Source organism: Dermacentor variabilis, chromosome 5 (assembly GCF_050947875.1).
Source record: "Dermacentor variabilis isolate Ectoservices chromosome 5, ASM5094787v1, whole genome shotgun sequence".
Taxonomy (NCBI): domain Eukaryota; kingdom Metazoa; phylum Arthropoda; class Arachnida; order Ixodida; family Ixodidae; genus Dermacentor; species Dermacentor variabilis.
In genome coordinates this window covers 203,292,598-203,319,725 of record NC_134572.1, presented here as the reverse complement: position 1 = coordinate 203,319,725, position 27,128 = coordinate 203,292,598, and the positions used below count along the sequence as shown (strand labels likewise).

Genomic DNA, 27,128 nt, shown 5'->3' with positions numbered 1-27,128 from the left:
GCGCTGCAACCGCTGTTCTAAATATAACCAGTAAATAGTTGCTCGTCTCACTGACTCGTCCTTCGCGTAACATTGTGGTGGAGGTGGACCGTTCCCCGTCTTCGCCACGGAGCTCCGAAGCGGCCGCACTGTTGTCTTCTCAGCCATGGCTTCCGATGGAACCACCCCGTCGCCACCTACACCTCCGGCGCCAACCACAACGTATGTTACGGTTCGTAGTCTCCGTGATCCTGGGACATTCTCCGCCCAAAATGACGTTGACGTCGACGACTGGCTCAGCACTATGAGCGTGTTAGCCAAAGCCACCACTGGGACCCTACCATTATGCTTGCCATTGTGATCTTTTACCTGGACGGGGCACCGCGTGTCTGGTTTCGCACCCATGAGATCGAGCTCTCCAGCTGGGAGATTTTCAAAGAGCGGCTTCGCGATTTATTTGGCAACCCGTCAGGTCGCGAAAAGAGCTTGCCACCCGTGTCCAGTCGTCGACCGAATCCTATGTCTCCTACATACAGCAAGTGCTCGCGCTTTGCCGGAAAGTCGACGAGCACATGACCGAGGTTGACAAGGTGGGCTATATCCTAAAAGGCATCACGGACGACGCCTTAAATTTGCTCGCCTATAACGACGTTTCTACCGTCGACGCTATCGTCAAAGAATGCCGCCGCTTCGAGGTAGCTAAAAGCCGCCGCGTCGTCCCACAGTTTTCCCGGCTCCCAAGCACCCCTGCCACGTCCTCTTGCTCCGCTCTTGCTGCCACACGACCATTTCAAGAGAACGTCACACGTATCGTTCACCGTGAGATTGAAGCGGCGAGTCTGGCCCCCCTTCATCCACGACCCCCTCACGGTACCTTTGACCACGGGGCCCCCACTATTTCCGTTATCCAAACAGTTGTGCAGCAAGAAATTGCAAGCCTTGGCATCCCTACCACGTGCTCTGTCTCCCGATCTGATTCGGCACCCATTCCCATTTCCACAACCTGTAATGACCAGTATTTCACTCCCAGACCACGCAATCCTGCTTGATGGCGAACCCCAGACGACAAGCCGATCTGCTTCCGCTGCCACCGCGTTGGTCATGTATCACGCCACTGCCGCACCACCTGCATGCCGCCGTACTGGAGCTCATTCCCTGCTCCTCGCCCATACGCCGACGCTCGCCGTTATTCACCTCGCCGTCTGTATCCTACTTCTGATGCCCCTGGCAGCTGCTCCTCCGTGCGATCGCCATCGCCTCAACGCCGTCGCTCCCCGTTAACCTAACCTCGCCGCTTTTCCTCGCCAAACCGACGGACGGAAAATTAGGCCATGCAGCTCTTGGAGGTAGTGCTGCGTCACGTTCGTCCTGTCCAAACCCTCCGTTGACGCTCCTCACCAACACAAACCTAATTGAAGTAGACGTAGGTGGTGTTCCGTTCACGGTATTAACTGATACTGGAGCCCAAGAGTCCCCATGAGCGCTAACTTAAGTCGTCGCCTCAAAAAAGTTCTTACGCCTGCCTCGGACAGGGCGGTGCGGCAGACGAGCTCGTATTTCAACGCGTCGTATAGCTACTCGGTTGGAGGCGCAAGGATAATGTCGCGCACCTCGGCTGCTTCGCGTAGTGTTAAATCCGCAGTAAAGTGATGAAACTTTGTTTCTTGAGACACAATTCTCCTGGATGAAAATTTGGCTTCCACTTGCGCGAACCAAAGACCAGGGTCTGCAGGCCAGAAACACGGGAGTTTTCGAGCGACGGCTGAGACGGCAGCATATCACTGTGATTCGTAGAGTCTCTCCGTCGGGGCAACGTCGGTGCCTGCCATACCGCTTAACGTTGCAGCTTTGCGCTTAGTAGGCTACCTGTCCAGCATTATTGAAAGCTGTAGCGCTTGCTTCTGGAAACTCCGGGTGACCATTTATATGGAGGAGAGTTCTATTGTCACATTAAGCTGTTTAATCATTTATTACAACAGGTATACATACATAACTGTGTAGGAAAAATTCCACGAGCGCGTCTGTTCCACGCGGTAGCGTCGGGTCTGCTCCCCGGTTCTGTGCCTAACATGATCTAATGTTTATTTTACCCGCGCCATCCGGCGGCATAGCGAGGCCGCTCGTGGTTGCCAGACGCTGGAGGCGAAACCGAAACTCGCTTAACCGAAATAGTAGGCTCCCACACTGGAACAGAGTTTTTTGGCAACGCCTCCTATGGTGCATACTTTCGGGTCCTGCGAGGAAGTTTCGGTGGTGATTGAGCCACCGAAAAATTATTGGGCAAGAAATATTTCATCGGTAAATATTTCATTGACTTTTCTTGTTGTACGCAAGCACATTTTTTAGAAAGAAACTGCAGATGTTCAAGTGCCAATGTTGGTACAGTTTGCATGGAACGGCCCATACATAAATGAACTCATTGCGACAAACAAACGTCGTGAAGAGCCCAGTTCAAGATGATAGAAGACTTGGATGGAGAGTTACTATTGTTTCATGACTAATAACAACAGCGCACTGAAAACGAAGATGAAAGGTTGCGTAGACACAAGGCACGCTTCCCTTCGTCTTCTTTATCAAAACGCGGTTGTTATTAGCCAAGAGTATAGCTGTTTTAACATAGAAACCTTTATAACCTTTGTATACCTACTTTCCTAACCATTAGGCAGGCAGAAAACTGGAATGTATCACCATCTGAATTGGATATTGAGTTGAATATATCTTTATTTCCAAGAGATTGTGGGAGGCAGGGAAGAAAAACTGCAAGTGCAGCTTGAAAAGACACCTGCCCCCTATGACCACAAGACATGGTCAGCGCGGAGCTGCCGCGTGATTTTAACAATACAAAAATACACAGTTTGCAAGAATGCATGAGAAGCGCTAAGTGAAAAGTGAATAGTTGCGCGTAATGAAGTTACAAAACGTTTCACACATGATAGATGAAAAAAAAACATATATATACACATATATATGTAATATAAATGTGAATAAAAAGCTGTAAACTCATCTAATCTGCACTTCTGAAATAGCTGACCGTATAAACATGAATATTAGTCCCGCTGATTAAGTCGAGAAAATTCTGCTGGGGTAAGGGCACATATATCATTGCCAGATTTGTTGTAAGCATTTAAAAGCCTTGGTAAGTTGTTTTTTAGCATTTGTGAGCTGTAATTAGTTCTAACACCGTGCACTGTCCAGGGTTCTGTGTTTCTTGTGAAACGTGAGGGGACACGTTCTTCTAAACATGATAATTTAACAAGGGATAGATCGCTTTTCCTGTTCATGTGATAAAACTTCTGCAAAAGTCGACGCCTATAGATTTCGTGCACTGCGATAATTTTAAACTTGTCAAATAAATGGCGTGTGTGAATCATACGGAACATTTGCGAGGACGCGTACTATCCTTTTCTATAATAAAAATAATTTGTTTAAATTTGTATCAGTTGCAGGGCCCCATACGGGGTGACAATAATTGAGACGAGAGGTGAATAAGGCGTTACATAATAGTACTTTAACTGATGTAGGAAGAAGGTAACCGTTTTGGCTTATTACACCTGTTATCTGATTCAGTTTTTGCGTTACAAAGTTTACATGGTCATTCCATAGCAGCCATGAAGAAAAATGCACGCCTAGGATTTCGCTGCTTCCAGAAATTCAATCGCAGCATTATTATAGGCTGTGACATGTAGTAAAAGGGAGGTGCTTCCTTTTGGCCAAAAAATTATAGCTTTAGTTTTGGTTGGGTTGACACATCAGCGGTTTTGCTTGGACCATGTAATAAGTTCAGGAGCACTTCATTTGATATGGTGATGAGCTCGGTGTAAGAACGTGATGTTATAAATATACTGGTGTCGTCTGCGTAAATTAAAACTTTTACATTGAAATGAATATTTACAATATCGTTAACATATAGATTAAAAAGCAAAGAACCCAGAATGCTGCCTTGAGGTACTCCAGAAAGTATAAACCTCTCTTGGGACCTGAAGTTATTTATGTGTACATATTGGCGTCTATATTAAAGATACGACTTCAGAAATTCAAGAGGAAGTCCTCTAACTCCATAATGATTGAGCCTATGAAAAAGAATATTGTGGCTAATATAATTGAACGCTTTACTGAAATCTACAAATAAACCGAGAGTTATGAGCTTGTTTTCGAAATTGGTAAGGATATATTCTTTATGATGCAGTAGGGCTAACTCTGCAGACTTGTCTTTTTGAAACCCATACTGAGATTCGCTAATTAAGTTGTGCTTATTACAGAATGAGTTTAACGTACAAATATTATTTTCTCTAAAGCTTTGGAAAAGATAGGGAGAACAGGTATGGGCCGGTAATTATTTATGTCTAGCTTGTTGCCTTTCTTATGGAGTACTGTTACTCTCGCACTCTTCATCTTTGCAGGAAAAACACCAGTTGAGATGCATAAGTTGTATATGTGTGCATGTAGTTCAGTGATCTCATGTAGCACAAATTTTACGGGTGTTATTTGTATCCCATCAAGATCAATGCATGACGAGTTTTTAAAACTAGAAGATACTGTATGCACTACATGAACATCTGTAGGCTCGAAAAAGAGCGTGTTTTGATTTGGAGGGAAAAGTAAGGTCAGGAAGTTTTGCAGAAGTAACATAGGTATCGCGATACACAAAATGTTTATTAAACTGTTCGACCATTTCCTGCCGTGATAACTTCTGTTCTTTGTAAGCAGTTTGTTCTATAGACTCGCTCCTTCTTTGTTGCCCCAATATAAAGTAGAGGTTATTCCAAAGTTTATGGCTCTGAGAGCAAGAAGAAAACACCTGGAAGTAATATGCATCTTTTGCTTTCCTTAACTCTTTGGTTAGTTTATTTCTATACTCTTTAAAAGCCTTCAGGTCAGCAGGGTCACGGTATTTTACAAATTTACCATCAAGCTGGTCACGCTTCTTTGTTTTCTTAAACAGGTATTTTGTTAGCCAAGGCTTACTTTTTTGCAGAGGAATTGTTTTGAATACACATCAACAAACATTGTGATAAACTTAGTGTAAGCCACTTCCGCATTATTTTCCTGAATGATATTATCCAAGCTTACCTCGCTTAGTTCTGCCTGAAATGCCTGCAGCGTTTGTTCAGTAATGTCCTGATAAAATATGTCAGATGCGTTGCTGCGTATCCCAATATGTGCACTTTCAATGTACATACAAATTGGCATCTGATCACCTATGCAATGCGCCAAAACACAACTGCTAATACGTGAAGAGTGATAACTTGTCAAAAAGAGATCCAGCGTAATTTTACTTGTAGCTGTAACCCTAGTTGCTGATTATATGGCATTAATGCAACCGTTCTGGACAAATGTGTTTAAACTCGCGCGTCGTTGCGTTTTCAGAACCCATATCAATATTCATGTGGCCACCAATAACTACACATATTTGGTTTTCACTGGGGAAGGACAACAGATTATCCATAAACATGAAAAAAGCATTCAAACTGCCATCATGTGGTCGGTAACAAACAGCAAATAACGTATCATTGGTTTCAACACATCGAACCTCAATATTTTCATCCATGCACGAAAAGTTGCCAGATAGACCACATGATATAGACTCATTTACCAACAACTACATCGCATAACTACATCGCACAAGTTTTCTATTTCTGAGAAGAAGGTTTCCAGTTCTGTTGTTAATTATTCGCAGATTGCACATTTACATGTATACAGCTTAATCCTATTTTTTGTACGCGTAGTGTAGAGAACCGTTTGGTTTTTGTTTTATAGCCTAGGTGAATAATGGTTCTATTGAGCTCAAAAAATATCTCTTGTAAATGAGCTAGGGCAGAAAGGTCGTCAGAACATTTCCCAAGAACTGCAGTGTCCACCATTTTTACGTACCAGGACTTTCCCATTAGAACACCAAACACACCTATAGCCAGAACTTTTTTCCCATTCTTTAGCAAAGTAGAGAAGCTTTCTTGTAGCGAGGGTCAGGTTTTCAGCTATGTAAACCCAATCCTCACGGTTTGTCAGGATTCGTGTCAGGTTTCGACCAAAGTTAGCAACATCATTACTAATATGGATGAAATAGTTCGAGTGGCTGAGGAGTTCTACAGAGATTTATACAGTACAAGTGGCACCCACGACGATAATGGAAGAGAGGATAGTCTAGAGTAATTAGAAATCCCACAAGTAACGCCGGAAGAAGTAAAGAAAGCCTTGGGAGCTATGCAAAGGGGGAAGGCAGCTGGGGAGGATCACATAACAGCAGATTTGTTGAAGGATGGTGGGCAGATTGTTCTAGAGAAACTGGCCACCCTGTATACGCAATGCCTCATGACCTCGATCGTACCGGAATCTTGGAAGAACGCCAACCGCTAACATAATCCTAATCCATAAGAAAGGGGACGCCAAAGACTTGCAAAATTATAGACCGATCAGCTTACTGTCAGTTGCCTACAAACTATTTACTAAGGTAATCGCAAATAGAACCAGGAACACCTTAGACTTCCGTCAACCAAAGGACCAGGCAGGATTCCGTAAAGGCTACTCAACAATAGACCATATTCACACTATCAATCAGGTGATAGAGAAATGTGCGGCATATAACCAACCCTTATATATAGCTTTCATTTATTACGAGAAAACGTTTGATTCTGTCGAAACCTCAGCAGTCATGGAGGCATTACGGAATCAAGGTGTAGGCGAGCCGTATGCGAAAATACTGAAAGATATCTATAGCGGCTCCACAGCCACCGTAGTCCTCCATAAAGAAAGCAACAAAATCCCAATAAAGAAAGGCGTCAGGCAGGGAGATACGATCTCTCCAATGCTAATCACACCGTGGTTACAGGAGGTATTCAGAGACCTGGATTGAGAAGAATCGGGGATCAGAGTTAACGGAGAATACCTTAGTAACTTGACATTCGCTGATGATATTGCCTTGCTTAGTTACTCAGGGGACCAATTGCAATGCATGCTCACTGACCTGGAGAGGCGAAGCAGAAGAGTGGGTCTAAAAATTAATCTGCAGAAAATTAAAGTAATGTTTAACAGTCTCGGAAGAGAACAGCAATTTACAATAGGTAGTGAGGCACTGGAAGTGGTAAGGGAATACATCTACTTAGGGCAGATAGTGACGCCGGATCCGGATTATGAGACAGAAATAATCAGAAGAATAAGATTGGGCTGCGGTGCGTTTGGCAGGCATTCTCAGATCATGAACAGCAGGTTGCCATTATCCGTCAAGAGAAAAGTGTATAATAGTTGTGTCTTACTAGTACTCACCTACGGGGCAGAAACCTGAAGGCTTAAGAAAAGGGTTCTACTTAAATTGAGGACGATGCAACGAGCTATGGAAAGAAGAATGATGGGTTTAACGTTAAGGGATAAGAAAAGAGCAGATTGGGTGAGGGAACAAACGCGAGTTAATGACATCTTAGTTGAAATCAAGAAACAGAAATGGGCGGCATGTGCAGGACATGTAATGAGGAGGGAAGACAACCGATGGTCATTAGGGGTTGCGGACTGGATTCCAAGGTAAGGGAAGCGTAGCAGGGGGCGGCAGAAAGTTAGGTGGGCGGATGAGATTAAGAAGTTTGCAGGGACGACATGGCCACAATTAGTACATGACCGGGGTTGTTGGAGAAGTATGGGAGAGGCCTTTGCCCTGCAGTGGGCGTAACGAAGATGATGATGATGATGATGGTGATGATAAGGATGTTTGTTCGCGAGCCAAGCATCGGCCAATTCCTGGCATGCAAAACGTACGATGATTCCTCGCGGCTTCCCGGGCTTTCCAGGTAACCTATGTAGTGCTACGACATCTTGCCTGCACAACAAAGCAACCTGTAATCTTCCGGCGACTCCATTTACTTTACTCAACAGGTCTTCTCCGTTATCCTCAGTCACACCTTGAATTTCCAGATTTAATCGCCTGCTCCTTCTCTCAAGATCCTCAACATCAGATTCCAGCTGTGAAAGCTGCTGAAATGCACCCTGTTTCTCAATTTTCTCTAACCGGTTCTTATCGTCTTTCATATCTTTCTCATGAGTATCCAGCCACTGTTGAATAGCGTCGAAATGATCAGACAAGACCTCAACAGATTTTTCCATGCATGAAACCTGGGCCGGAAGCTCGAGAAGAGAACTTAGCTTGCGGTCAATTTCTGCCAACTTTACAAGGTTGTTGTTTTCAGATGCTTGATTTGCATCGGGAACACGCCTCTTGCCACCGACAGGCTTACAGAATGAGCATTTCCGCATTTTCGGTGATGTCTCGCGCTTGCTATTCAACGCGTTTTCAGATACTCCAGAACAGTCCCCTACATGAAAAACAAACTCGCACTCAGAGCAAACTAGAACCCGGTCAGCATCGTCCAGCGAAACTCGGCAAGCACTACAACGGCCCGTTTTGCGCGTCTTGCACTATAAGAAGGAAGAAGGCTGCGGCACTTCAAGAGACACAAAACACGCTGAAATGTTCAACCGTTTGATACGCTTCGACGGCAGCAGCGGAGCAAAAAAAGAGAAAAAAAAGGGGGGGAGGTAAGGCAACCAACCTCGGCATTGCAGAAGAGCAGTTTAGAAACGTGTGCGATGCACTCCGCGGCTGCCGTCAAGTGATGGGAAACGCCCCACGAAATGGTCAAGATTGTTGATCCATGCCAGCAGGGGTTGCACACGTCAGTGTCCAATTTCTTGCCGCGTCAATTTCAAAGAAGAAAAGCCGCTGATCCGGCGATGTCGGCGTGGTTTGGCACACCAGAGTGGCAGTTCCTCAAGCGTTGTACGCTCCGCATTTGCTTGTGAGTCCGTGGCGAAAAACCTGGGAATTGCAGAAGAGCACTTTAAAAACGTGTGCGATGCGCTCCGCGGCTGCCGTCAAGTGTCAATCATCACCATGCGGATTTGCGTGGTGATGATTGCGTGACGTACTTCCAAGGAACGGATTTTAGGTGCAGCCCAGCAAAAAAGACTTTCATGTTAAAATTACCAAACAACGTATACGAAACCATGGGAACGAATAACAGTTAACTCATAGGAAATATGTTTGAATCAGTCGCGCAACAGCTCCTCTACAAGTACGCGAAAGCTTTTTCAGTAAAGAAAGCAGACCATCGTTCTCGGATGCGTGCATCTGATCAGCTGGGAAACATCAATTTAAAAAAGAAATTGGAGAGCTAGGCATTCCACAGAGAGAGGATTGGAGAGGCCTGCGTCCGTGAGACGTCTGTCTTGAGCAGGCTACAGCTGTAGGGCCTTCACGGCAAAATGAAAGCTTACCAGAGCGTTGTGTGTGCTCAGTTCGTTGGAGGTTTCACAAGCTGTCGAAAAGTTACGCAGTTTTTATTGCGCCAGTAATGGTGCCCAACTCGTCTTCTCCACAGAAGGAACGCCCTGACTGGTCTTCCGGTGGATATTGGTGAGGAGGTGCCCGTGCTCGAGTTTCTCAATGTAGGACGCAACAAAATTACCACCTTGGACGAGCGAAGTCTGGCTCCCCTGAGACGAAACGGAACCTACGTGTACCTTTTTGGTAAGTGCGAGCCCAAATGGCTAACTTCCACTATATTATAATTCATTCATATCACAAAGAGAAGAGAGAGACATGAAGTGCGTCAATGTAGTGATACAAGCATGGCGTTCTGAATAGTTGAACTTTTGGGGGTAGTTCTGATGCAGGCACTGGTGGTGCTGAAATGGTCCAGGTAATGTGAATAGATAGATTGCTCTAGTTTTTGGGCTTTGTGTAAGAAAAAGTAGTGTTCAAATGTTTCGCAGGCTCTGAAAGTAAAGATCAATTGAGTGCTTGTGGCAGGAGGCGCTTTAATTGCTTTCATGCTGGAAGGGTGTCACAAAATGTGTCCCTAGAAAATGGGTCTCTCCGGAACAACTTGATTTTATTCGGCCTTCCCGACACCGCGAAGGAGACATGGGCTGAATCAGAGGAAAAGATTCCGTCCTTCTGTACAGAGAAATTTAATGTGTCACTCGAACTAAAATCTATCGAGACAGCACATAGAATAGGGCGGTACATTGAGCACAAGAAAAGACCGTTAATAGTAATATTTATATCCTTTAAAGAAAGACAACGTGTCCTTGAGGCCGCCTCGAGGCTAAAGGGAACAGGATTTGGCATTAGTGACTACTACTCAAAGAAGGTTTGTTCTGAGTGCGAAATGTTGCTTCACTTTGCTAAATCACGTGGCGGTGACTTCAAACTTATCTTCAATAAGCTCAAAACAGGTAAAAAGAACTACAAGTATAATGCTGGCTCTGATGACGTAATCGAGTTAGACGGATAGCCGTCACAGTTGGCTACATGTCGTAAGACAGCGCACAACCTGAATTTCATTGTCGTGAATTGTCGAAGTCTAAAAAATAAAAAAAACATGACTGAATCTCTTTTGGAATCGACAAATCCGCATGTAGTCATTGGCACAGAGTCATTGCTAGATATTTCAGCCTACAACGGCGAACTATTTCCGTCAGACTACACTTTGTACAGAAAAGATCGCAACAGCCACGGTGGTGGTGTTTTTGTTTTGATCCACAGCAGTCTTAGCAGCACTCCCATCAACATAGAAAACTGCCTTTGTGAAACGGTCTGGCGTAGGGTGATGCTCTGGAGCAATGGGATCGTTCTGCAGGCCCCCAAATTGCAGGTCACTGCAGCCTTTCTTTCAAATGAATGACATCATACTCTCGTTAAACACGACATATATTATTCTTGGTGGCGACTTTAACTTTCCCCATATTAAGTTGGAAAACTTTCAACCGCAAAACAATTCCTCGTCTCTTATTTCCACAGGATTTTGCGAGCTGATAAACGCCAACTCTCTGTCCAAGTTCATTGAACGTTCAAGAAGGTTAGAATCAGCTAATGAAAGCCATAACTGATCGGTTTCTCTGTAACGATCGAGATCTTGTGTCCAGCGTCACCGTAATTCCCGTTACAAGTGGCCACAGAATAATTACTGCAAAATTTACGTATACTGCTATGCGCCGAAAAAGCCCACCGCCAGGAAGGTGTTCTTTTATAATAAAACAGATTCATCATCATCATCATCACTCTGGTTACGCCCATTGCAGGGCAAAGACCTCTCCCATATTTCTCCAACTACCTCGGTCATGTACTAATTGTGGCCATGTTGTCCCTGCAAACTTCTTAATCTCATCCACCCAAATAACTTTATGCCGCCCCCTGCTACGCTTCCCTTCCCTTGAAATCCAGTCCGTAAACCTTAATGGCCATCGGTTATCTTCCCTCCTCATTACATGTCCTGCCCATGCCCATTTCTTTTTCTTGATTTCAACTAAGATGTCACTAACTCGCGTTTGTTCCTCACCCAAGCTGCTCTTTTCTTATCACTTAACGTTACACCTATCATTCTTCTTTCCATAGCTCGTTACGTCGCCCTCAATTTAAGTAGAACCCCTTTCGTAAGCCTCCAGGTTTCTGCCTCGTACGTGGGTATTGGTAAGGCACAGCTGTTATATACTTTTCTCTTGAAGGATAATGGCAACCTGCTGTTCATGATCTGAGAAGCCTGCCAAACGCACCCCTGCCCATTCTTACTCTTCTGATTATTTCAGGCTCAAGATCCGGATCCGCGGTCACTACCTGTCCTAAGTAGGTGTATTCCCTTACCACTTCCAGTGCCTCGCTACCTATCGTAAACTGCTGTTCTCTTCCGAGACTGTTAAACATTAGTTTTCTGCAGATTAATTTTTAGACCCACCCTTCGGCTTTGCCTCTCCAGGTCAGTGAGCATGCATTGCAGTTGGTCCCCTGAGTTACTAAGCAAGGCAATATCATCAGCGAATGTCAAGTTACTAAGGTATTCTCCATTAACTGTTATCCCCAATTCTTCCCAATCCAGGTCTCTGAATACCTCCTGTAAACACGCTGTGAATAGCATTGGAGAGATTGAATGTCCGTGCTTTACGCCTTTCTTTATTGGGATTTTGTTGTTTTCTTTATGGAGGACTACGGCGGCTGTGGAGCCGCTATAGTTATCTTTCATTATTTTTACATACGGCTCGTCTACACCCTGATGCCATAATGCCTCCATGACTGCTCAGGTTTCGACAGAATCAAACGCTTTCTCGTAATCAATGATAGCTATATATAAAGGTTGGTTATATTCCACACATTCCTCTATCACCTGAGTGATAGTGTGAATATGGTCTATTGTTGAGTAGCCTTTACGCAATCCTGCCTGGTCCTTTGGTTGACGGAAGTCCAAGGTGTTCCTGATTCTATTTGCAATTACCTTAGTAAATACTTTGTAGGCAACGGACAGTAAGCTGATCTGTCTATAATTTTTCAGGTCTTTGGCGTCCCCTTTCTTATGGATTAGGATTATCTTAGCGTTCTTGCAAGATTCCGGTACGCTCGAAGTCATGAGGCATTGCGTATACAGGGTGGCCAGTTTTTCTAGAACAATCTGCCCACCGTCCTTCAACAAATCTGCTGTTACCTGATCCTCCCCAGCTGCCTTCCCCCTTTGCATAGCTCCCAAGGCTTTACTACTTTCGGCGTTACTTGTGGGATTTAAAAGCAGATTACTCATCCCTATCTCTGGAACTTGATGGCTTTCTACCTGAGTTTCGTCGACACACCTCAAACACCGACGTTAAATGAATTCTAGAAGAATTGACTGCTGGGCTAGTAGGTCGTCCATATTTGAAGTAGTAGTTTAGCGCGAATAAAACCACGGACACAAAGAAGACAGACAAGGACAAGCGCTACTCACAACAGTTTTGTAAGTAGTTGTGAGTAGTTGTGAGTAGCGCTTGTCCTTGTCTGTCTTCCTTGTGTCCGTGGTTTTATTCGAGCTAAGCTACTACTTCAAATATCGACGTCAATTCTGCCTGTTCCCCGCAGGGGCGTCTGCATCAGCAGGCGTTTGGTGTGCTGTGGCACCACGTACCCGAGCACACGAGGGTCGAACCCTCCCGCGTGTAGCCGGGCGCGGCTTAGCCGTGTCTGGGGAAAGGGGGATCCTGGAGGTTGAGCCGATGCTGGGTGCTTGGACCTTTAAAGCCCCCCGACGGAGGCAACACACCTCTTTGACCTCTGCTTCGCATAGACGGCACCTCCAGACCGAGCCACCTGGAGGAAATCTGCAGTCACTTTTTCCTGTCCCTCTATTCAATCTTTCATTTTCCCTCTTGCTATCTCTTCTTTGCTGTCTTCTTATCACTTCTTCTCACTTCCCAATTTCTAGTCGGCAAGGGTTAACCTGGTGTATGTATCCAACCTTCGGTATTTTACATTGGGTTATAGTGGCTACGTACAGCTGGCGTCTGCGTTTCCTCCCGGACTCGTGGCGTCCCCTTGTTGGTCTCTGTGGTGGGCGGCTGGCGTAGCTGCCGAAATTAAATTATTCTGCATGGCTAAGACGTCATTCACCCCCCCTTTCCGATCGTCCTCTTTCAAAAAGAGGACGCACCGAAGAAACTTTTCAGCTATTCAGCCAGCGCAAAGAAACTTTCCCCCGCTTTCATGTGATACACAGTCAAGATCCGGAAAAGACAGGTAGAACTATCTCACCTTTCATCGTAGCTAAATGCCTTACCGACAAACTAGGTGCTGGCTACAAAGTGACGAAAATGAGCTGTGGCGACCTTCTTCTTGAGATCCGCAACACTCAACAGCATGGCAAACTCACTAATCTCCTAGCATTCTGTAATGTGGCAATCACCGTTACTCCCCACCGATCATTGAGCACGTGCAAAGGAGTCATCTCTGATAAAGATCTATTGGGCCTAAGCGAGGAAGAGCTCCTGGAGAGCTGGAAAGAACACAATGTTATCCAAGTTCAAAGAATATAGATCAAGCGAGACAACCAAGATATTCCTACTAAGCATCTCATCCTTACCTTTGCATCAAGCGTGCTACCAGAAACCCTAGAAACGGTATATACCAAAATTAGAGTCAGGCCTTACATCCCAAACCCCCGAAGATGCTTCAAGGGTCAGAGATGTGGCCATGGTTCGCAAAGCTGCCGTGGCCGACTAACCTGTGCAAAGTGTGGCGAACACGAACACGAATCAAACAACTGTAATGGCACACTCCGCTGTCCCAACTGTGATGGTGGACCCCCAGCATACTCTATAACTTTCCCTACATGGAAAAAAGAAAAAAGATATAATCACAATGAAAATCAAAGAAAACATCAAATTTCAAGAAGCCCGGAAACGTGTTTCCTTTTTCCATACCTCCGGGTATGCTGGTGTGGCGAGCAAAGGGGCAACGTCGCAGCAGACTCCGGCTTCGGCCCAGCCCACAACGAGTGTGGTTGCGGCCTTGCCACCAGCCCCCCTGGCGTCAGCAGCCAGCGCTGCTGCGCCGTCCCTGAAGGAGGGTCCATCGACTTCTGGGTTGGTGGCCTCCAAGGCCCTGCTTTTCGAGGCAAGGCCTACGCTGAAAACCCCCGCTCTTGTGAGCGGAAGTCCAGCGGCTGCCAAGAGTCGATGGACACAACCCCGAGCCAGAAGGCGCATCTAGCACCTCGGGAGCGGCGCGAGTCTCGCGACCGCTCCAAGAAAGACAAAACCCGTAACATAATCACGGGGCCTGGAAAGGCTCCGTAAGTCATTTCTCTAACTTGACTCCTCTTGACACACAGTATAAAAACACGAACAATATGGCTACACAAATAATACACTGGAACGTTAGAGGTCTTATCCACAACCTCGATGACATTAAAGAACTCTTACACAAACATAACCCAAAGGTGCTGTGTGTTCAGGAGACACATCCTAAATGCACACAAAAAAACTTTCTTTGTCAGTACACCATCTACCGTAAAGACCGCAATGAGGCGAATACCTCGTCTGGTGGTGTAGCAATAGTTGTAGGCAAGTCCGTAGCTTGTCACCATGTCGCCCTTCAGACGCCCCTTGAGGCAGTGTCAATTCGGGCAATTCTTTTTAATAAACTGACTACTGTATGTTGCTTATACATACCCCCTAATTTTCATCTGGAAAGAAGGGATTTTTATAACCTAATTGACCAGCTTCCGGACCCTTACATAATCGCAGGCGATTTTAATGCCCACCACACGATGTGCGGAGACTCGCGATGTGATGCGAGAGGTCGCTTCATTGAAAACTTTCTTGTGAACTCCGGTGCATGCCTCTTCAACAAGGAGGACCCAACTTATTATAATATTCATAATAATTCATATTAATCAGTAGACCTGTCTATTGGCTCGGCTTCAATTTTCCCGGACTTGAAATGGCATGTAAAAAAATTCATATGGAAGTGACCACTTCCCTGTAATGTTAAATTCAATGCCTCAACATGAATGCCCCCTACATACACCCCGGTGGAAACTAGCCTCCGCCGAATGGAATGATTTTAAGGAAGCAACTTACTTATCACGAGATCTTATCACTGATTTTAACATAGACAATGCAGCAGCATATTTTACTTATTTTATAATCGACGCAGCTGAAAAGTTCATTCCCCAAACACAAGGTCTCTCTTGTAAAAGACGGCTTCCCTGGTGGAATGAACAGTGCAGATTGGCCCGAAAGAAACAAAACAAAGCGTGGGGTTTGCTGCGTCACTCCCCGACTGCAGAAAACCTCATAGAATTTAAACCGGCAACGTCACAAGGAAGGCGCACACGGAGACAGGCAAGGAGGGCTAGCTGGGAGAGGTTTCTCTCGGGCATCACTTCCTACACCCAAGAGTTGAAAGTATGGAATGGCGAAAGAAAGATAAAGGGGCAACAAATTCACCCTCTGCCCGTAGTAGGCGACCAAGGGACTACCTTGGAGGACCAGGCGAACGCTCTGGGCGAACACTTCGAACATGTATCAAGCTCCACACATTACACCAAATCATTCTTCAAATATAAACACTCAGCTGAACTTAAGACATTATATCGTAAATGCCGTCCGGATGAACCATATAACCGTCCTTATAATATTGCCGACCTTAAAGCTGCATTGAGCACATGTAGAAGCTCTGCACCGGGAGCTGATAGAATCTTCTATGATTAAGAACTTACACGAAGACACACAAATGACACTTCTGGCACTTTTCAACTCTATCTGGGCTGCCGGATACCTCCCATCCTCATGGAAGGAAGCTATTGTTATTCCCGTCTTGAAGCTGGGTAAAGACCCTTCCTTGGCGGCAAGTTATCGCCCGATAGCTCTTACAAGTTGTCTTTGTAAGCTATTTGAAAAAATCATTAATCGTAGACTAATACATTTCCTTGAACTGAACAATATGCTTGATCCCTATCAGTGTGGCTTCAGAGAAGGGTTGTCCACAACTGATCATCTTGTACGCATTGAAGGAAAAATCCGCGATGCATTTGTACATAAACAGTGCTTCTTATCGATATTCCTCGATATGGAAAAGGCGTACGACACGACGTGGCGATACGGGATCTTGCGGGACTTGTCGGGGATGGGCATCCGTGGAAATATGCTAAACATAATAGAAAGCTATCTGTCCAAACTTACCTTCCGCGTGAAAATCGGCAATGTATTGTCGCGACCTTTTATACAAAAAAATAGTGTACCTCAAGGAGGTGTGCTTAGCCGCACGCTCTTTATCGTGAAAATGAACATCCTTCGTGCTTCATTACCGCCAGCCATTTTTTATTCTGTTTACGTAGATGATATACAAATAGGTTTCAAATCCTGCAACCTTGCAGTGTGTGCGGAACAGGGCTTGAACAAAGTATCTAAATGGGCAGACAAAAACGGATTTAAAGTGAACCCGAACAAAAGTTCTTGTGTGCTTTTCACAAGAAAGAGAGGGCTCGTTGCAGATCCCAATATCGAAATGTATGGCCAGCAAATCCCTGTGAACAAAGAGCACAAGTTCTTAGGTATTATACTTGACTCTAAACTAACATTTATTCCACACATAAAGTATCTCAAGGTGAAATGCTTAAAAACAATGAACTTACTGAAAATTTTATCCCATACAACATGCGGCAGCGGCATAAAATGTTTGATGAATCTTCACAAAAGCCTCATTCGATCACGATTGGACTACGGTGCCGTGATTTATCATTCTGCACCCCGAGCGCGCTAAAGATGCTAGATCCGGTTCACCATTTAGGAATCCGACTGGCCACTGGCGCTTTCAGAACAAGTCCCATTGAAAGTTTGTATGTAGAATCAAATGAGTGGTCACTCCATCTGCAGAGAACATACATCAGCCAAACATATTTCCTGAAAGTCCACTCTAATCCTCAACAACCGTGTTTTAATACCCTTAACGATATGACATATCATACACTCTTTCGTAATCGTTCCTCTGTAAGACAGCCCTTTTCACTTCGTGTGAGGGAGCTTAGTGTTGAAATGGATTTCCCAATCCTCAAACATCGCCTAATGCCTCCAGCTAAGCTGCTACCTCCTTGGGAGTGGCAGATGATACAATGCGATATATATTTCACGCAAGTTACAAAACACGCTCCAGAGATTGAAATCCAAATGCATTTCCGGAAACTCCAATACAAACACTCCGGCATGGAGTTCTACACAGACGCATCGAAGTCACGCGAGGGGGTGTCCTATCCGTCGGCCCATCCTTCTCGGAATCCGACGTACTGCACCCGGAAACAAGCATCTTTACGGCTGAGGCCTACGCACTATTGTCGGCTGTAAAGCACATAAGGAAAGCAAAACTCAAGAAATCTGTTATATATACGGACTCCCTAAGCGCTGTGAAAGTTTTGATGTCATTTTGTAAGCACAAAAGTCCAGTAATCAATGAGCTATACTCCGTCCTATGTAAAGCGTATATATGTAACCAGCATGTCATCATATGCTGGGTGCCGGGTCAGAGGGGCAGCGAAGGTAACGTTCTGGCGGACCAGATGGCCACATCAATTGCATCGTATTCTGTTCATCCTACCGCTGCAGTCCCTGTCACAGATCTGAGGCACTTCTTGCGCAGGAAACTGCGAAACTACTGGCAACGCTTGTGGGACAGGGAAACAAATAACCTACACGTATTAAAGCCACAAATAGGGTTCTGGCCTTCTGCAATAAAATCACGCCGGACAGATGTCCTATTCTGTCGTCTTAGAATAAGACACACATTTGGCACCCATAACTTTTTACTCACCGGAAATGACCCTCCAGCCTCTGGCAGATGCGGGGAGAGGCCGACTGTGCTCCACGTCCTCTTGGAGTGTCAGAAAGCCGAATCTGAGAGAAGGAGTCATTTTTCCTTAGCATACCGTCAACATATTCCTCTTCATCCTGTAATGTTTCTCGGTCCGGAACCGCTTTTTAATACACACACAGTCCCAGGTTTCCTCAGAGATGTTGTCCTACACGTTATTAGTCCCATGCATTCGTAGCGCTTCCTCTCTTGAGAGGATGCCGCTGGGATAGTCATATTGTATAGCACATGCCTCCAGGCCCTTGTGTTTGAAGGGCTCTGGCGAGGCAGTAGTGCTCCAGGTAATTTTACCATCTTACATATATCTTATAATGCATCATTCTGTCACGATGAATTTTATTGCTCATAGAACATGTCATTATCATCGACGTAATATTATAAGAGATAGATTTTACGCACTCTAGAGCGACTATTTTTAGCCACGTCACATCAACCTCATTTAACTCATAACTACACTGCGAATTCATCAACACTGGCTTGGCGCTCTTTGGCCACACCTGGCCCTTGCGCCAATAAAAACCACACATGCATTCATTCATTCATTCATTCATTCATTCATTCATTCATTCATTCATTCAATTCTGCCTGGTCTTTGTTTAAAGCTAAGCTATTGTCATCAGTTCAAATTCACGTCCCATCACGCATCGTATCTTCCCGACGGCAAACTGATAAGCTATGGATGAACCGCAACCTTCGATCAATTATTAACCGAAGGCACCGATTATATTGTCACGTGGTAGTGACGGTGAAGAAGGCAGCGGAACTGTGATTAACGAAACTAGCGTTTTATTGGGCGAACTTGTGCCCTCAAAAGCAGGCTACGCTCAAAGAACGATTGCAGCGAATACACTCGGCAATCGTCGAAAATCTGATCAGCGGGTAAGCGCGTCGGCTTTTATACATCAGTCGTCGAATGTTCCAGAGTAATCGCTGGGACCGCGTGCCTTCCACAAAGTTCTACATTATTCGCGTCGCGCACACATACAATCAGATTTCACAAGGTTCTGTCACAGACAGCGGAGGGAACCATCGATAATATTCCAGAAACTTCCGACACATGCAGACGCGTCCTGCGCTGTGCGATAACATTTGTTGGGCGGTAAAACGTGTCGCCCGATAACGACAAGCACACGTGTAAATATCGCAAATATTGCGCATGCCCAGATTCCAACACGTATCTTAAGAATCTTAAGATGAAAGACCTAAGCAAGACTATAAACAAAGAAATGAGGAAAGGTGAGGCTACATACCTGCGCACATTAGGTGACAAAATAAAATCTAATCCGAAAGATCTCTGGAAGTACGTCAAAAGTAAAAGTAACAATAAAGTAGCTGTGCCTCATACTATAGATGACGTAAATTATGGTGATGACGTAACCAGCAAGACTAAGCGCTTTAATCACTACTTCCAATCAATATTTTCCGGCACTGCTGCTATTGTGAAAGACTTACCAATTCCTACCGACTTCGAACAAATGGAAAACATAGAAATATCAGAACAGGGAGTTGCTTCACTGCTCAAGAACGTTAAAGTTAGTTCCGCATTTGATATTGATCACATTCCAAACTATGTCTTAAAGAACTGTGCTGCGTCCGTCACCCCATTTCTAGTAATTCTTTTTCAAGCATCCATCGAAAAGGGGTCCCTGCCTAAAGATTGGAAAAGTGGTAGCGTAGTACCTGTATTTAAAGGATGGCGACAAGACAATGACAAAGAATTTCAGACCTATTTCACTAATTAGCTACTCATGTAAGCTACTAGAGCATATAATTTATACCAACTTAATGAGTCACTTACAGAGCAACGGATTCTTTTGCCCCATGCAACATGGGTCTCGCCGGGGCTTCTCGTGTGACACTCAGCTAATCGAATTCACCCATGATGTCGCATCATGAATAAATAACGGACACCAGGTTGACTGCGTATTTCTAGATTTTCAGAAAGCTTTTGACCCTGTTGCGCATTACCTTCTACTGACAAAATTGTCTACCATCAAAATTCCAGCATCACTGATGAAATGGCTCGAGGCGTACCTGACTGGTAGCAAGCAGCGTGTTGCCCTATGCTGGACAAACGCAAAACCCGAACGATGCTCTAAGAAACATGCAGTGCAGTACGCGGCTTGCAAAAGTAATGTCTTATATGAGATACCCCTAAGTTGCCAACAGGTTTATATCGGTCAAACCGGACGGTGTACCGCCGGTAAGAGGGTACCGCTTGTTAAAAATTACTTTCTAAATACTGAACCATTGATCGAGTTAAGTAGTTACAAGTACTTAGGCGTTGTCTTTAAAAATAATCTTTCTTGGAATGACCATATAGAGAGCATGGCGTCTAAGGCTAGACGTATGTTAAGGTTTCTAAAATGTAATTTGTGGGGAGCCCCCCATAAGGTAAAGGAAACGCTTTATTTAACAAACTATCCTCCAATGTTAGAGTACGGCAGCTCTGCCTGGGACCCAGAGACAAACACAGCCATTAATCAACTGGAACAAATACAAGAACGCGCCGCCCGGTTCGTTACCGCCAACTATGATTTCACTCAGAGCTCATCACAAATACGTGTTAACTTGGGATGGCCACTTCTCAAGAACCAACGGAAATATTTGCGACTTAAACTTTTCTTCAATATTTACACAGGCAAGACTGTTTGTGCAGGGACACATACATGAAGAAACCAAGTTACATATCACCCCGAACAGATCATCCGCTAAAAGTACAAGAGTACAAATGCCCTATCAATTTATATAAGCATTTCTTCTTTCCAAAAACTGTACATGATTGGAATAAACTGCCGCCTGAAATTGTCACAGCAACGCCATCTGTGTTTGACAATTTTTTGTCCAAACATTTATATGTTTAGTTCAAAAATGTGTTTTGCTTCGGATAGAATAGGAGATTAACCTTTCCTGTCCGCGGCTTTCTGCCTTAATCGCTGTTTTTTGCCATTACATTATTAATATTATTATGATTACCATTGCGTTGCACTATGTACTAAATTGTATGAGTATTTTATTTCATAATAACCTTAGGTGTAATGTTCTTTAAGTACTGCATTTTTCAACATTAATATTGTGTTGCGTCATGTGTTAGATTCATCATTTGTAAATTCCGTCCCCCTACTCTAATGCCCAACATAGGGCGCTGTAGGTATGTAAATAAATAAATAAATAAATAATGGCAATAGCGCGAACCTTAAGGCGGGAGAATGAGGTATAGCAAGTCGCCTATTTATGGCACTCATGATAATGTTTACGTCTGCTGAATTTTATCGGTGCAGGCAATGGAGCCAACGTTCCTGCGATGTTCAAGGTTAACATATAAACACGAAATCAACAGACTCCACTGTTCACCTTGTAGAAGAGCCTCACTACACAGAAAGCAGCTGTAAACCACCAAGCGCAACCTGATCTGAATTACAATAAATTATGGGCATAAACATCTGCGTAGAAATTGCTACGCATCCGAATTAAGGGCCAAGATTCAGCGTAAGTCCACTATTGGGCTGGCTCACGGAGAGTCCGGAAATGCAGGGACTCCGAGATGGCATCATGTCTTTCTTGCTCTCGTCCTATGTATTCTTAGCGCCAGTTAGTATCTCTCAATTCCGGGTTGGGCTTTACACCTTGAAACCGTATCTGCAGCTGCGCGTGATGGTATGGCGTCGTTATGTTGGGATAGTATATGTCTACGCGCTGCTCATTGTCAATCGCCGTTGAAGGTATTAAGAATAGAGCACTTACTGCTCCCCTTCAATTACTCGCATGTTGGCATTATGTCCTTCTGCTTATGGCGGAAAAATGCAGAGATTTCATATCATTGTGCGCGTTCTACATACATGCATACAGCCATAAGAAGCTGTGGAAGGCCCACTGTTCTCGCCAGTACGAGTAGATTGGGAAAGCGCCAAGAAAGCGCATAGTTTCTTGGCAGAGAAGCGATAACATCTGAAAAAGCAATGCTGCAAGCTTGTGCTACCTTGCAGAATCACAACCCAATTTTCAGCGAAGCTGTTTCTTTCAAGCAGTGGTTGTAGCCTATCAGTGTACTTCAATTTAATCACATAGCTTAATATGCTGCGCCTATATAACTTATGACTTGTATGTTTCAAGCCATTGGCCGTATATAATGCTCTCCAACCTTTAAGGAATTTTTCACAACGGACGGTTTACGTTCCGAAAACAATGGCCCTAGGGTCAAACTCCCTCTCGCCACCCCCATTGTCGCTAAATTTGACCTCGGTTGGTTTTGCATTTTTCCTAGGCAGCGGAATAAATCCAGCTTTTTTTCGAGAAACACAAATACAACGCTCGGCATCGCTTCCATAACGACTTACAGCAATGGCCACATTAGGCGACACATTTTGAACACACCTTTAACTTAGCTGCTTAATATTTCCAAGAAATGTAAAGAAGCTCTATAAGAAGATTTATAGGAGACTTATAATACTATTTTTTTCCCATGGACACTGGAGAAATTTACTACGCATTTGCACAGGCATAAAGAAATACGATAAATGCACGAGGGTTCTGTAATTACTTGCCAAATTTCTACTCAGGAACGCTAAACTATTACCACACAATGCACTTAATATGGTCCTCATTCCCACAAATTATAAACTTGGTTAACGTATTTTAAGGCATCGGCATACATACCTCAAAACAGTTCTGCGACACTTTTGAACAATGGATTAGACTTTTTTTCTAACCACTGTAATTATTCCACGCGCATTTTACGTCAGATAAATGCCGTAGCGTTTCTGCAGTTCTCGCTCAGCTTGATTCTGGTGGCATTTGTGCTATTGCCAAATTAACGAGGCCATCGCGCGCCGCTCGTAAGGAACACTCACGGCGCTCCAGAGCGCATGCTTTCGTAATTTCATTTGATTTATTTGGGCAACACAAATACAAGGTTCGGCCGCAAGGTAAGGTAAAAGGAGGGCGTAATCCTCCTCACTAAGGCCTTTACCTCGCTGGAGCAGCAGAAGTAGCAGTCTACTGATAAAACAAAGTACAACTTATAAGACACAAGACTTCAAAACCATTTACCGCAAAATTTTAAGCACATTGAAGAGTATCAACCGTTTGCCAAATAGCAAGTAACTAAATAAATACAGCACAGCAAAAAATAAGAACATTCTGGTATTAACAAAAGTTATATGTTAAGAATATAACATTAATAACATTACTATTGACATTAAACAAAGAAACTCTATTAACATTCGTTAAACACACTGTGATCAGAAAAGATTATGTTTTGTATTGCATGTTTAAATTTGTGAATTGTTCTACAACTTATAGCTTCGTCAGCAATGTTAGGGTACGTGTTACAAAAACACATGGTTTCATATTCAAAGTTTGCGTGCCATATTTTGTCCTTGGTTTCTTTATTACTATTGGTGTGTGACGTACGTTGTATCCTGTGTCTATACTCAGGTAACGAGTTGAAAATAGTTCACTGCTGCTGGAGATCTCTTTAAACAGCCGTATGCAGATCTTTGTTTTGTAAGAGTCTCTAATATTAGGAATGTTGTAGCGCATCAATAGTATAGAAGATCCTATGTATTGTTTTGAGAAGTTCAGTAACCGAACAGCTCGCCGTTTCAGTACTGCCAATTTTTCTTTATCTGTTTTATTACCGTTTCCCCATACTAAGAGGCAGTAGCTAAGATACTAGTACAAAAACGAAAAGTACAATTGTATGAGAAGCCTGATAGGCACGAAGCATCGGATCCGTTGTAGCAAGCCAACAGATCGTGCAACCTTAGTGCGTACCTTATTCATGTGCTCTGTCTAGCTTAGGTTGCAAGGTAATTTAATTAGGTCATTGCAATTAATTGCAATGACCACCAATAACCTACCTGCTTTGAAATTTACCTCCACATGTCCTATCATCAAGTCCTTGCATACACCAAATATAAACAGGATGCCTCGTTTAATTCACAGAGGAAACTGGAAGAAGGTCATATAATTACCGCATGGAAAAACAAGAAAACTAGGGTTAAAGAATTGTTTGTAATCCTCCTAACTAAACAATAAACTCAAAAATGTCTCGACACATTCAGCTTCAGATGGCGCCCATTCTACTGAATCTAAAGGTTCTGTATTACTCACCTATCTCGGTACATTGCGAAACCTAGGTAAAAACGTCGACATGACACTGTCAAACACTTGTTCAGGAATACTTTTTCAACGGGTGTAATTGACCCACACCTATTTAAGATCGCACACATAGCAGACATCCTCAATTGGCTAAGTTTGATTTCTGTGGTTTTCATAGTTACGTCAAGGCAGCGTGCTCAGTTTCGCGCCACATATAAAATACACTCACACTGTTGCAGACGTAATTTATTCCGAAGGCCCCAATTGCTCTAGACACTTTGAAGCTGGAGTTCGTTTTTCTCATTATGCCAAATATGAGCAAGGCGTCTAGTACACTTCACCAAGGCCACCGGAGAAACCTTTGTATTGTAACATTCCCCTTGCATTCTCCAGCTTTGACCTTGGTGGCGTGTGTAGTTAGGCCAAGGCAGCAGACTAAATTTAGCGCCACACATAAAATACGTTCGTGATGCCTCCTAGCACTTGCAAGCGTAATTTAGTACAAAGGCTGCATTTACCCTAAACACTTCTAACTTTCTCTACACATTGTTCTTAACAACACGCTTATTTTCGCTAAATGTAAAAAGAGGTCTTGCCTTGTTCAGCAGGAACAGCGGAAAACCAGCTTGGAGCATCTTATGAAACATGAAAACGGGGAAAAACGAGAGTCCACAACTTATTTGCTGCGGTTTTACTTTAACCAGGAACGTGAAAATTTCGCCACACATTACAATTAGAATGCGACCCTCACTGAATGTAGAATGGCGGCTTGAAGAGTTGCTGTAGGACTGTGAGCAGCATTCGGAAAAAAAAGTAGTATGACACACTGGAAGGCATTAATAAGTAACTTTCTACAACGGTTGTGACTGAACTACGCACATTAAACAAATATCTTTCGTTACTCAAAACATGCTTCCTCCTTCAACACAATATTAACACCGCGCCTCTCATAGTTCACTGAGGAGACCGGGGAAAAGAAAATACATGCCACGTACCAGGCATAAAATTTAAGAGAACTGCATAATAAACCTACATACCTGAAACTTTTAGTACGCATCACCCGTATAATTGGCCTTCCTTTGTAAAATACATAATCTGTGCTACCTTTAGTCGTGTCACTAAAATGGCACAACTTTTAAAGTGCTCATGTACCACTTTGAAACGGGCCGAAAACAACGGTTGAGCAAGTTTAATCTAACCGCTAATTGTTACACAGGTTTTGCTTACATATTTCCTCTAACAGTATCCCATTTTCTTAGAATATAAAGTTTGTGAGTTATGTTCTTTTCAGAAAGCTGTGCAGACACACATATAAAATTTTTTGAGCGCTTCTAGTTGCAAAAATATATTCGCCGTACTACGTTGCTGGTCAATAACGCGTAGAGCTTTCGTCTGCTCGGTTGGTAGAACAGCCGCACCAGAATGGCACTAGCGCGTAGTTGGATCCCTGGGTTCAAACGAATTCTTTAACTACCGATCTACCTTCGTGTGATAATTGCGCATGCTTTTTGTCACTCTCGGGTTATTTACGCGTGGATACCCTTTCCCTTTTCATGAAACGTCTTTCAACTTTAATTATTTCGTTACATTTGCCTTGCTTATCATGCTGCTTGCAGGAAACCCGCTTCGGTGTGACTGCCACCTAAGATTCCTCCTGGAGTTCGAGGAGAGCTGGACGTACTCGGAGTGCGCCCTGCCTGAAAACCTCAGGGGTCGCTACGTTGGAACTCTCAGCGCAGAGCAAATGACGTGCGACTAGAGTTTTTCTGGACAGGCCTGCACCCACGAGATTGGCAGTGTGGCAATTTCGTCCCTCACTTTATGGAAAAATTGTTTTTTTTTTTCAAGTAAAGACCTATCAAGTGGTAACTTGGACAAGTTGCTGTGACATAGTTGGAGTTTTATAACAGCGAAACAAGACGGAACATCTGACCAACACAGACACAGACGTGTGCCCCTCCCTGTCATGCCGCAAGCGTTATGTTGACCAAACAGACCTTCGCCGATGTTTAATCAGCGGCTAAGGGAACAAGTATATAACTGATGCATCTTCAGCTCTTCAGAAGAAACAAAAGAAATCTGAGGGTTAAAATGAACAGGACAGGCAGGAAGGTATGGTGTCCTGAAGCATGTCTATAGTGTTCCTTCGACGCCATCTGGTCACTTCGGCTAAGTTGCCATGACTGCGAATGCGTGCTTGAGTTTCAACGATGTGAATTTCCGAAACGCTTGTGAAGCGTTTCGAAAAATGTGAATTTCCGAAACAAGGCCGTGGAAATGTCCAGGTTAGGGAATACGTGCGTGTTCGCGATTGCTCTATCAAACCAAGAAATTAATTTTTGTCCCTTGTCCACGGCATTACCCCGTCCCACATTTGAGCTTATTAAGGCAAAAGCCTTCAGTGGCTCATGGGTCCAAAAATTCGATGTCCGGCGTTGTCGAAAAATTTGCCATGCCGCGTTATGGCGCGAAAATTCAATTGTACCAAAATTGATGGGCGTCGAAGCCAACACATTTGGTTGGATTGAGGGCCACGATCTTTGGTGTTAATTAGGGCGAAGGTTATTAAGGCACAGTTAAATAGGATAGAGTTAAGGCACTCGAACCCTCGACCTTTGGTGAGACCAAAATTAATGGTGCCACCAATGACGGTACTACCCACGTCCACTCTGGAGCCGAATCCACGACTTTTGACGTGAATGAAGCGAAATTAATCAAGGTGCAGCTTGTAGCGGCACGAGCATCTCGCCTACAAGGCAGGCCAAAACGGGCGCACGTGCGTGAGAATAGAAGCGCGCTCAACCTGAGCGACCGCTCCCGAGATCCCGCTGCTGCACCACGGCTGGCCGGCTACCTCTTCACGCCGCCTCAGACAAATTGGTGACGCGGACGCCGCAAG

At 44.2% G+C, this 27,128-nt stretch overlaps 1 protein-coding gene across 4 annotated transcripts in view; it reads left to right on the top strand.

Moving 5' to 3' along the window:
* LOC142583453 (uncharacterized) overlaps positions 1 to 27,128 on the top strand; it is a 154,321-nt gene that overhangs the window by 52,042 nt on the left and 75,151 nt on the right. For 2 of the 4 annotated variants that reach the window (XM_075693919.1, XM_075693920.1), the window contains exon 2: positions 9,342 to 9,490. In XM_075693919.1, coding sequence (XP_075550034.1) covers positions 9,342 to 9,490 — 149 coding nt within the window. Of the gene's footprint in view, positions 1 to 9,341; positions 9,491 to 11,550; positions 11,588 to 25,845; positions 26,122 to 27,128 lie in introns of those variants that run through there. The other 2 variants (XM_075693923.1, XM_075693921.1) reach the window with 2 other exon arrangements.